The following is an 11314-nucleotide window of genomic DNA, read 5'->3' as shown; positions in this document are numbered from 1 at the left end:
CACGCCTTTGAGTGCTAGTTGAGATCCTGAATCTCGCCCGGTCAAGCTGGTTGTACTGCGCTATTTGTGTTTCGTGCAATTTTTCGTGCAATGATCCCCCTCTAGCCGAGAAAACCGGAAAACTCATAATGTGGTGAGGGGGATCATGGAGTATTTACAATTTTACAAAATATCCCTCATTTCCTAAGGTTAGGAGGTTTCCAGGTTTACTCGGCCAGCCCAAACAAGTTGTCTAAACTGATCTAAAATTGGACATACTGCAATCATTCTAGATCATATTTGTTCATCTCGACCATATAACGTTCTGGAAAAATAGGAAGAGCGTAAGGTGCTACCGCTATGTTCATCGCTAGCGGATTTTTTATACACTAATAGAAAGTTTCTCTGGGTAGTGGCGAGTGAGTGCAGTGTTTGAAAAATCCGCTAACGATGAGCATAGCGGCAGCACCTTATGGTGTAATAAGGCAGCGATCTATCTGTTTTACGTCATACACAGCCCATATTTTATAACTATATCGATTTGGTTTTTTATCACTAGGGCTATTTCTATTCCACTCTGTCTACTAGTGTCTGCCGAGACATAAATGAACGTTATTTAGGCTTTAATACCATAGAACATCTTTTGTTAATACTTAGGACAAAAGTATAGGAGGGCTTCATTTGAACATAGAAATCACCAGAAAAATATTTCCTCATACATGTAAGCGAAACATCATCCTCAGCAATCAGTGAAGTGTAGAATTCAAGAAACGTGAAAAACTATCTATAAATATAAATCAGTTTATTTTATTATAAGAATTTGTATCTATAACACAGAAAAAACCCGAAACATAAAACAGAATGTATCAATTTTGCCAATCTGGTAAGTAATACAATAGCGTGACAGTCACGTCGCTGGAAGATGGGTCGATAAGGCGATCATCTAGTAATGACAGCAATAGATGAATGGTTGGATATAAATGCTATATTTTTAGAATTTTTGCTTTGGATTCTCCCAAAATACTGTTTGAAGAACAAAGTGAGAAAATTCTATAGATTGGATGGATCCTTCAACTAATCCGCATCAACAATACAATACACTAGTATTAGATGATATACACTAAGAACAGAAGCCAATAGAAGACGGTAGTGTCTGTAAAGATTAGCTGAATAAGAATGAATGAATGACTTCATTACAATGTAATACCAAACGCTGGCTATTAAATCATTTGGAATACATAGACATAAATACAAATACTTTGTATGTGAAATATCAGCATTCTGAGGCCAAAAAGAAGACTACAGCTTGACTACAGTACAAGAAACAATTTTCCAAGATAATTGGTCGATAAGAGCCTTCAAAGGCAACAAGGTAACTGCAGTATGCGCGTATTAAGAAATATACCGTGTACACTGTCATTATCCTGTACCACACCAAGTTCAAGCATAATAATTTTTTCATTTTATTAGAATATTTAACACAATTTATTACTTTATTATATTATCATCATTATTATAGATCTTTGAATGAAGAATGGTGTGGTTGTATAGTGAAGAAAATGCATCAGCAATGCTCTATACTAAAATTGGAATGATTCAGAAAGGTATAATGACCCGGCAGCATCAGTAATACTGTATACTAAAATTGGATTGATTCAGAGGCAAGACCACCCACATTTGTGGATGCAACTCTGATTGGTCTTTCAATAACTAATATCCAAGAAGTCCCTAAGTTGCAGTTTTACAAGGAGGGGGATATTGTTATTAAAGAGAAAGACATAAGGAATATGATGACGATTAAGTCAATAAGGATTGTTCACAGAAAATGTACTCAAAGTTTTACAACATTGAAAACAGATTCAAAGACCATGTGCATATTATCGAGCATGAAAATAGAATTTTTACCCTCATTCATATCTACATAATGAACAGGCCCTTCTTAATATATAACATGCAAGTAGAAAGGTCGAATGGAACAAGAAATCAACAATAAATGTATAAGCACAGTAGAACTCACTTAATTCTGATTTTTCAATCCAGATTTTCACATAATTTGGAAAAAAATTATTTTCCATTTTACCCGGAACCATGTACTAATCATAATTCAGATTTTACATAATTTGGAAAAATCTGGGCAGTCCCTAGCGATCTGCATTAAGTGAATTCTACTGTATACTGTATATCATTCATCAAATTGACGATAACCATCACTTTATATAGCGATCATAAAAATCCCAAATCTTACCAGATTGGCAACACGGATAATCATTGCTACATGTTTACGATGTATGAGGAAACCTCATTGATATAAATATGCATACACATAATCGACTAGACTGAGACATTTTAACATATTTTATAAAAGTATCTTGTATTTTTCAGCTCTGGGAACTCGATTGATAACTAAACGTCCATCGTAACTGAGAGATGCATAAAGCCATGGATCGGCAGTTGACCATTCAACGGCGTAAACACTGTCTTCATGTTCCTCAGACGCGGCTATCACTCCATCTTCACTTCTGTAAAAGAAATTGAGATGATATCATCATTTATAGACTACAATTAACATTAACATAGCTCTCAACATATTACAGGAATAATACGTTTAGGCCTACGTTACTGGCACTTACTTTTCTTTTGGTTCATGATCTTCATCAATCTCTTCTTCATCCTCATCAGCAAGATGTCCAAACGGCTCAGATGAAATAGTGATCGCATTTGTAAGAATCACCCGACTATCGCTACTCGCCGATAGAACCAGTTGATCATGAAAATGGTTATACCGCACTTTCCATACCCTGAAATCATACATTTAAATACTAAAGTCTGTGACACGGTGAATGACAGTAAAGATGACAATTTATTGTTCTTGTACCAGTGAGAATGATCGGCAAGGATCGTGACTGGTTCCAATGTTTTCCGGATGTCCCAGAATTTTACTTTACAGTCATCACCGCATGTAGCCAAGTAATACTGCTTGTTTGGGTTGAAATCAAGATCTCGTACAAGTTGTTCATGAGCATTCTCTATCACCCACTCTTGTCTACAAAGTGTAAAAGAACGATTTTTCTCAAAAATTTCCCAAAAATCCGCACAATAAAAACAAACCTGCAGTTTTTTTCATTCATTGAGATAATGCTTACGACATTGTTCGAAGATCCCATCCACGAATCACTGTATCATTAGCTGTAGCCACCTGATTACAGTTGTGATGTGGGTTCCACTGACCAGTTGTAAACTTTGGCTGACCTTTGCCATCTAGAGTTCCTGAACTAATCATCTGCAATCAGAAATTGAACAAAACCATAAATCGAGTATTTTTTTTCCACAATTCCAATTGTTTGTTGTGCTGCTTACTTGAGTGTGTTCACCGGATTCGTTAATATCCCACAGATAAATGTTATTATCAACTAAAGATATAAGTTGAGATCCATCCCCTCCTGGATGCCAGATTGTACTGCAGCAAATAAAAGTCATATTTCATCAACTTCTCAGTTATACCAAATTCTGATAACTCGTATTTTGAAATATAAGGTGTCTTTCAAATATTCTTTTAGCAATAAGAGGTCTACATCAAATACTGGGACCCTAAGTTATTTACTCCATCAAAACTTGTAAAATGATTTTCAAAACTATTTCTTTCTAATGGATAATCATTCCTATCATTCATACCATTTAGCATCACCAGAATCACTGACACCAATCTGTGATAGTTTCTCTAAGGAATGTGAAGCGCTAGAATTTTCATCATTTATAGTAGCGTCAAAATCTGTAGGGATCCTCCATAAAGCTGCTTTCATTTCAGCTTTTGCTTCTGAAGCTGTTATTATTGCATGTATAAAAAGATATGTAGAACATTGTAAGGTGTGGGTTTCTTAGATGAAACATTTCAAATCAGTAAGTTTTTTCAAGTTTCTCACTGAAACTAATACCAACTCCTAAAATAGGGTCTATATACTTACTAGAATTATAGCATGTAGCCAAAATGCTTTTGTTGGCAGGCGATGAACTTATATGCCATATTTCACCATCCCGGTGTAGAAAAACGTTTTTACTTATCTGATTATTTTCATCATCGAAGTCAATTTGATGGATCTGGAAGAATGGAAAATAGGTAATGCCATAAATAACCGAACATGGCAATGTTTGAAATATTTACTAATTTTTTGGCTGAAGGTTATATGGATATGGTGGACTACCTGATTGTCAAATCGTAAGGACTGTGTTCCCACTAAAAATCTTATCGCATCAGTTTCAGCAACTTGAGCTGTCAATGACCTAGCCTGGAAAAAACATGTCCGGTTCAGTGCCCGATCCGTAAAACGTATAACAACTTGAGGCGAGCGCCCACTCCTAATCTAGAGTCAGAGAAATGTACCTCTTCTGGGTGTAAATGCTATACTAGAGTTTCTCATTTATAAATGATATGCGACATTCATTATTCATCATATTAAGATGGAATTTGAGCAATACCTGGAATTCTAGGCCATAAATGACCGGTGCATCATCTTCCATCGCTCGGTCGGAATCGCTAATTACCGGATCTGGACTGCGGACAGCCTCCCATCTAAACAACGCAAGTTCTAGTGACGTATTCAACACGGAAGTAAATTTGGTTGACAGAAACAAACAAAAAACCTGCTAAAAACCAATATCATTTTGTCCCTTTATCCGTAATTCATAGCGTAGGTATGAAAACATTTTAATGAACAATGACCCTGCCGATTTAGCTTGTCTGAGAGTGTGGACGAGGTAAAAAAATCAGCCTGGCAATCAAAAAGAAAGATAAAATCACTAACAACCAGCCCAACTTTTTTAACCATGGCAATAATGTCTATCCCCCAAAAAACGCTTCGCAGGCTAGGCTTACTGCTTGGTACACAAGCGAACTAAGCCTAGCATTTAATCCCTCGCATAACTAAAATGATAGGCCTAGCTATCAAAGTTTTTCCTTGAGGAGGTCTTTAACAAAATTGTCTTGAGGAGGTCTTTAAACAAGATTTGGCAAAATGTTCATACGTCATACATGTTTCGCAGGTAAAATTTGCATCATGAGCGACCCAGATACACCACAGCAGGAAGAAGCTGCATTGGAAGTGTCAAATTCCTCAACTCAAGAAGTAGCAGTAACTCCTGATGATGATGATGAAGTGATTCTGGATAGATCTGAAACGATGAAAAAATCACCAGAGCAAGAAGAAACGCCTCAATATGATGTAAGTGGATCATTGGATTATCTAGATACAATAGGTTTAGAAACATCACCGACTATGGAAAGTTTAGATTTGGATCGAGTCAGTACAGATGTTGATTTGGGCAGTCTTCGAGATAATTTAAACATTACAGAAAAAGAGGAATCTGAAGATGATGAAAAATCTAAACAAGCTGCTATTGAGTTGACCAAAGAAGAACAACCCCAGCAGCCATACGCTGAAGGCTCTAATGAAGGAAGGGGTGGACTATTAATGAAGGATGATGCAATGGATGTTAGCATTATCGTTGAGGAGTTGGAAGAACAACCATCTGAAAATGAATTGGCCGGTGTAAAAAGAGAAAATATAGATGGTAATGAGTCGAATATAGGTATCAGCAGTTATTTCCAAGAGCCAAAGGAAATTAATCCAGACGATGCTAGCGCTTTCTTTGATAGTTTATCAACAAATGAAACTGAAGAGTTTACCGTTCAGAAATCTCGATCACATTCAGGGTCATTTGGAAGTGATAATAGCCACCACCGAACGAGAACGATTTCTGGCTCAGTACAAACTGTCGAAGCGACATTCGAGGGAGAAAATGTTGAGAATGTCAAAGATGAAGATTCAAACAGTGTCAGCCTACTATTCACAGATGAAGAAGTAAACGCTTGTCCTGATAAGGAAGGAAAAGAAATTTTCGAACATTTTACCGCTGAGGTGGAGGAGCCGGAAGATCTAAAAGATGATAACGACAGCTCACTTCAAAATAGTGACAATAATCTGCAACTTCCAGAATCAGCGACAGTCAGCAATGAAGAAACATCAACAGTTCGTAAAACTTCATCTGGGGGTCCGTACATATTACCACATCTATCTCCTGGACCATCACCTAATACATCAGCTTATGCCAGCCCGATACACCATGTTCAGACTATTTCTTCCAACAATACTCCACAAAACAAACCAGATGATTTAAAGCAGGCTGTTAACAACAGTTTATTAGCTACAAACAACAGTGGTCCATTCAGTGCTCAGATATCAGATCCAGGAGATGATGATCCATTCTCAACTAGCTTACAGATGAGTGAAGCAGATCGTAGACAAGATGCCTGGATTCCTTCCGATGCTACAAGACAGACAATTGTAGCCATTTTGGCAAGTACTCAAGGAAATTACTTTGCACGATCAGATCAACTTACTTTACCTGGACTTACATCCAATGAACCACAAGTAAGTTTCATATTTGTGATTTTCTGTTAATATATCTGAATTGACTACTGAGCTAGATGTGCTTACGGGTATGTTTTCTGTTCTAGGGTGATCCAGTTAGAGATTTAATGGTGAAATGTTTCGGCGAACAAGAAGCTGTTAAACGTCAGTGTTTAGGTCCTGATGATGTATCACCAAATGAAGAAGGTTTACGTCAACTTATTGTAGGTTTTCAGCAAGAAAAGTTGAACATCAGATAAATTTTTTGCGCACTTAAATTGAATGTTTTGAATAATTTCCTGTATTTTATAGAGAGCTGATTCACTGCGTTCAGCTGTAGATTTGACTGGTCATTTATTGACAAATCTGGGGCAAGGCATAGGTAAACTTGGTCATCAGCCAAATAAGAACACACCAGAAACATTGCAAGTGAGTATTGCCTCAATTTTGAAGTACATGTACAACAATGATTTTTCAGAATATCAGCACTTCACGTTTTTTTTTTCAGCTCTGGTTTACAAGAATTGCTTTGCTGGTAAAATTGAAACAATATACTCACGCTGAAGCGGAAACACAAGCATTTGGAAATTTCGATAAACCTGACCTGTACTATGAGTTTTATCCTGACCAGTATCCTGGTCGAAAAGGTAATTACCGTAACTGCTTTGAATGATGATTAGATTTATTGATACCTTGTATCCCGAATTTCAATTCACTTGGATTTTGAATCTAGGTTGTATGGTACCATTTTCATTCCGTGTTCTCCATGCTGAGTTACCTCACTTTCATGGGAAATCACAAGACACACTTGATCGACTTTACTATGTATACACAATTGTTAAGAAGGTATGAAATACCATGATGAGAAATAACAGATCTTTATTCAGAAGTCAGGCTAACTGCTTATACACCTCGTTTTAGATTTTGAGTAATTTGGAGAATGGATTTGCTGAAGATGGCTCTGTGATTGACCTTAGCCCAGAAAATAGAAAAGGTAACAATTTTCTGTACTGTATTACCAGTATATTTTTAGATCAATATAATCTTTACTATATTCGTTTAACACCTGGAAAACATGATATTTCAGCATCCCAACAAGTTTGGGAGAAAAGAGAAGTCCAGGTTCTATATTCAATACTCAATGTTTTAGGTTCCATTAAGGTATATCTTTTTTTAAATTATTTCAATCAAGGTTACAGTATTTTCACATACTATATAAAATATTCTTATTTATACTCTAGGCCTTTGATAATGCAGTTGATATACTGGAACAACTAATAGTGAAAGATGCTGCTAATAGAATCATTCTATGGTCTGCATTGGGACGTCTTTATGTACAGGTATTGAGTCATGTTGATACTGCTGCCACCTGCTTAGCCGTGGTGAATAGCCAAACAAATATACTAAATGTATAAAATAATTGCAGATGGGAGATGTTATTTCTGGTAAAGAATACTTCAATAAAGTGTTGGAAGATCCTGACGATAGTGATAAAAAGAGATGTCAAGTACATATGAACAAGTGTGTAATCTCTCTTGAAATACATGTATATCTGTTGACAGATGTTGGTAGTTCATAAGTTTGAATACCCCAGTACAAGTATTACATTTTCAATATATTTTTCTTTTTCAGGGGTTTTCTTTCTTTGGGTTTGAATGAATTTGAAAATGCTAAATCTCATTTTAAAGCTGTGATAGAAATTGATCCATCTTGTGCTGTTGTAAGTATAAGGAATTACACGTGTATCAGATTTTTGATGAAAAATCTCATCTAGGAAAAGGCTATGAAAATATTAATACAAAATGTACTGTAATTTTAGGCAGTTAATAATATGGCGGTGTGCTGCTTGTATATGGGTAAATTGAAAGAGGCGTTGTCGGTTTTGGAAAACCTGATACATCGAAATCCCGGCAGATATTTACAAGAGGGAGTTTTGATCAATCTTTGTACACTTTACGAACTCGAATCATCGCATGCTTTACAGAAAAAGCAAGGGTTACTGGAACTTGTCAGTAAACATAAAGGAAATGGTTTCAACACTCATTGTCTCAAAATGGGAGAAATTCTAACGAAAAAGTAGTGATTACATTATGTTGTACTGCTAGCATACTTATTATATCTTCTAGTCAATTTATGTAATAAATCTGTATATTGTAAATATATCAATTAAAACATTTGTCATCATCAAACATTATTTTTTGTATTGGTAGATCATTTAAGGAGGATTTTGTGTTACATGAATAGGAATATCATTTTCCACATTGCTAGGACTGGATTTGTACAACTCCGTATCTCTTTCCAAGCAAAAGTACTCAATGAAAATTCAACTAATTTTTACACATCAATTACTCTAATTCATGTCAGCACCACGTCCAGGTCTATTATGACAATTCGGGAAAATACTCTATATACATGTACCGGTACGTAGTTTTAGTAAAGAACCAAAACTCTACAGGTACATGTATTGGATATACAGTCAAACCAGATTAATCCAAATTGACTCTGCCTAATGTGGACAATATTTTCACTCCATCTGTTCATTTATATACAGGAATAAATTTGAATCCAGATTTTCCGTAAACCGAATGAATTATGTTGGTCCCAAATGATCCGAATTAAGCGGGTTTTACCGTACATGTACAATAGCAGATGCAATAAGGAAGACATTTTCTTATGATGTGGCAATTAGATGTCGGTTAGAGGCTAGTAAACAGCTGGTGCATGTATTAAGATGAAAACAAGTTTCAATCGAAACGGCCAGCTTGTAGACCACAGCTGTTCAATAAAACCTGATCTATCAAATTAATTGTGACGAAGCAGAAAACACCTGTTGCTGACTGTTGCTAAGTGTTAATAAATTTGTTGGGCGATTTGTCTCATGGAGGAACGTTACAAATTATTCTCATCAAACAAGTTACCTAACTATGTCATACACGCACTAAAAACAAATGAATAAAAGACAGTGAATATCAGAACAAATTAAACAATTTATTCAATTGAATTAAAGTTACAGGCTTGTTTGCACAGTATCATTTCAAATTGCTTCTGGAATCCATCTGCAGTGATATCCAACTAAAAAGAGAAAAATATCACTGTATACTATCAATACATGTATAATCTTATGCCATATTCAACAACTAAAATCTATTCAAGAAATGCCAACTAAATTATCAATGTAGTAATTAATCATATTATTGTAGTATAACTAACATTTTTTAATTGAGCAAGCAGGGAATCTGTGTTTGATGGTGAGGGTGGTATCACGAAATTCAGTTCATCTATCATTTCTTCAACCTGTAAATTATATACAGTGACCATCAGAAATTTGTCAGTTCAGGCATCAAACAACATGTACCATAATAAACACCTACTTTCTTCAGCAGGAGCAGATTTCTTTCTCTAACAAAACTTCTGACAGATTTCTGAACAGCCAAAATAGAACTCCTGAAAATTGAATTTCGAGTTGATATAAATTGATGATTACACATTAGAAAACAAAAGAAAAAAAAACAAGATCATGTGATCAAAAGTATAACATTACCTTGCCACTAACAAACAAGTTATTGCTTTCAGTCGACAATCAAATTTACCACTATGATATAGATCTGTAGATTTCTGCTGTAGATCACAGTCATCATGCTCCTGATTCGAGCAATTTGTTGATATTTTCATTTCACCTAAATGTTTCTGAACAGATAGTGTTTCATCATTTAACACTAATGTTCCATGTATCTTATTAGATCCGCTTTCTGAACCTGGCATCGAACTGCATTTAGTGTCTATAGTCCTATGATATTTCTGATAAGCACTAGCTAAGATAATCCATAACTCAACATTGCAATGGTGAAAAGCCAATAGTTGCTGAGTAGTCAAAAGGCTATCTAAAAAGTCATTTAAAGATTCAAACATAAGACAACTTTTTAACAATTGTGTACATGTATAATGAATGAGATAATTATTGAGGCTTACTTGGAATGTCTGCCTTGGCATGGTATATTTTATTCATCAAATACAGAGAAGTTAACTTCTGATCTTCATTGATTGCGCCATCTAACTACATGAACGAAACAAAACATTGTCAATCTGGAATAACCTAGATCATTATCATTGATCGGGACTTATATTTTTATTATATATTTACCACAACTCTTGCAGCAGTCAAAGCCTGTTCATATTTGCCAAGTTTCAACATACAATATGCAATTGCCTCATGAACACATCTTCTTTCAATTCTGCCACAATCCAATTCTGAAAAAAATGTATAGAAAACAGTCAGATTGGTTAATATGTTGTGTGAAGAGTTGCTTCAACTGGAGCAGTTTAATGAGCTCTTTGCATACCTAAACATATTTGAAAGGTTGTTAATGCTTGTTGAAAATCTCCTATTTGTTGCAAATATTCGGCCCTTTGTTTATAGTAATGACGCAATTCAACAACTTCCTCTTCTGGTGGCTTCAAACTTTCATCCAAGAACCACTAAAAATACAATCTACAATCTGAAAACAAATATGCTAGAAATGAACATAGGAAATAGTGATCATTTTCAACTATCACTTACATTGCGTTGACAAATTTTAGCATTATATGAGAAAGGAACATGGTCAACTTTTTCTTTGCCCTGCTCAAACAAAGTTTCATCGAAATCAGCAAAAAGTTCCATCCTAGAAAAATACATATATATATATATATGTGCTATTTTAGCAGAAATGAAATGAACTATACAGTTTCAAGTTTTTTTTCAAATCACTTACATTCTTGATTATCAGTCTGTTGATTTAAAGATGCTTTAAATGACTCGGCTATGTATGCCTTTTCTGCTGATTTCTGATCAATTTTAGCGCGCTTATATTGTTTATTTTCTTGCGTTTCTTCAGCAGATTCTGGAGGAATTATTCCACTATTCAGTCTGTAGTATACAACAGTTGAGTCCT

At 35.3% G+C, this 11314-nt stretch overlaps 3 protein-coding genes across 4 annotated transcripts; 1 reads left to right on the top strand and 2 right to left on the bottom strand.

Moving 5' to 3' along the window:
• Positions 1-784: 784 nt before the first annotated feature.
• LOC141898756 (EARP and GARP complex-interacting protein 1-like) lies at positions 785-4513 on the bottom strand. Its single transcript, XM_074784837.1, has 9 exons — positions 4453-4513; positions 4179-4262; positions 3942-4074; positions 3652-3799; positions 3337-3436; positions 3123-3259; positions 2855-3022; positions 2610-2777; positions 785-2498 (listed from the first exon to the last, which is right to left on the bottom strand). Exons 1-9 carry the CDS (start codon positions 4492-4494, stop codon positions 2336-2338), a joined length of 1143 nt encoding a protein of 380 aa, XP_074640938.1. The 5' UTR covers positions 4495-4513; the 3' UTR covers positions 785-2335.
• A 57-nt stretch (positions 4514-4570) lies between these two features.
• On the top strand, positions 4571-8565 carry LOC141899235 (trafficking protein particle complex subunit 12-like). Of its 2 annotated transcripts, none has more exons than XM_074785415.1 (12): positions 4571-4668; positions 5017-6404; positions 6491-6607; positions 6696-6812; positions 6892-7030; positions 7117-7229; positions 7305-7377; positions 7471-7544; positions 7625-7723; positions 7810-7904; positions 8016-8103; positions 8203-8565. In XM_074785415.1, exons 2-12 carry the CDS (start codon positions 5031-5033, stop codon positions 8461-8463), a joined length of 2550 nt encoding a protein of 849 aa, XP_074641516.1. In that variant the 5' UTR covers positions 4571-4668; positions 5017-5030; the 3' UTR covers positions 8464-8565. The 2 variants fall into 2 exon arrangements, with proteins under 2 accessions (XP_074641516.1, XP_074641517.1); XM_074785416.1 differs by having other exon boundaries at positions 4581-4664.
• A 745-nt stretch (positions 8566-9310) lies between these two features.
• Positions 9311-11269, bottom strand: LOC141899103 (uncharacterized protein C8orf76 homolog). The gene is made up of 10 exons (XM_074785256.1): positions 11135-11269; positions 10942-11044; positions 10724-10859; positions 10525-10631; positions 10353-10437; positions 9925-10264; positions 9755-9827; positions 9594-9677; positions 9395-9455; positions 9311-9321 (listed from the first exon to the last, which is right to left on the bottom strand). Coding segments are annotated over exons 1-10 (1002 nt in total). The 5' UTR covers positions 11137-11269.
• Between the last annotated feature and the right edge of the window lie 45 nt (positions 11270-11314).

Source organism: Tubulanus polymorphus, chromosome 2 (assembly GCF_964204645.1).
Source record: "Tubulanus polymorphus chromosome 2, tnTubPoly1.2, whole genome shotgun sequence".
In the NCBI taxonomy this organism is placed as follows: Eukaryota; Metazoa; Nemertea; class Palaeonemertea; order Tubulaniformes; family Tubulanidae; genus Tubulanus; species Tubulanus polymorphus.
Note: the sequence above shows the minus strand (reverse complement) of the source record. Positions and strands in the feature narration are given on the sequence as shown.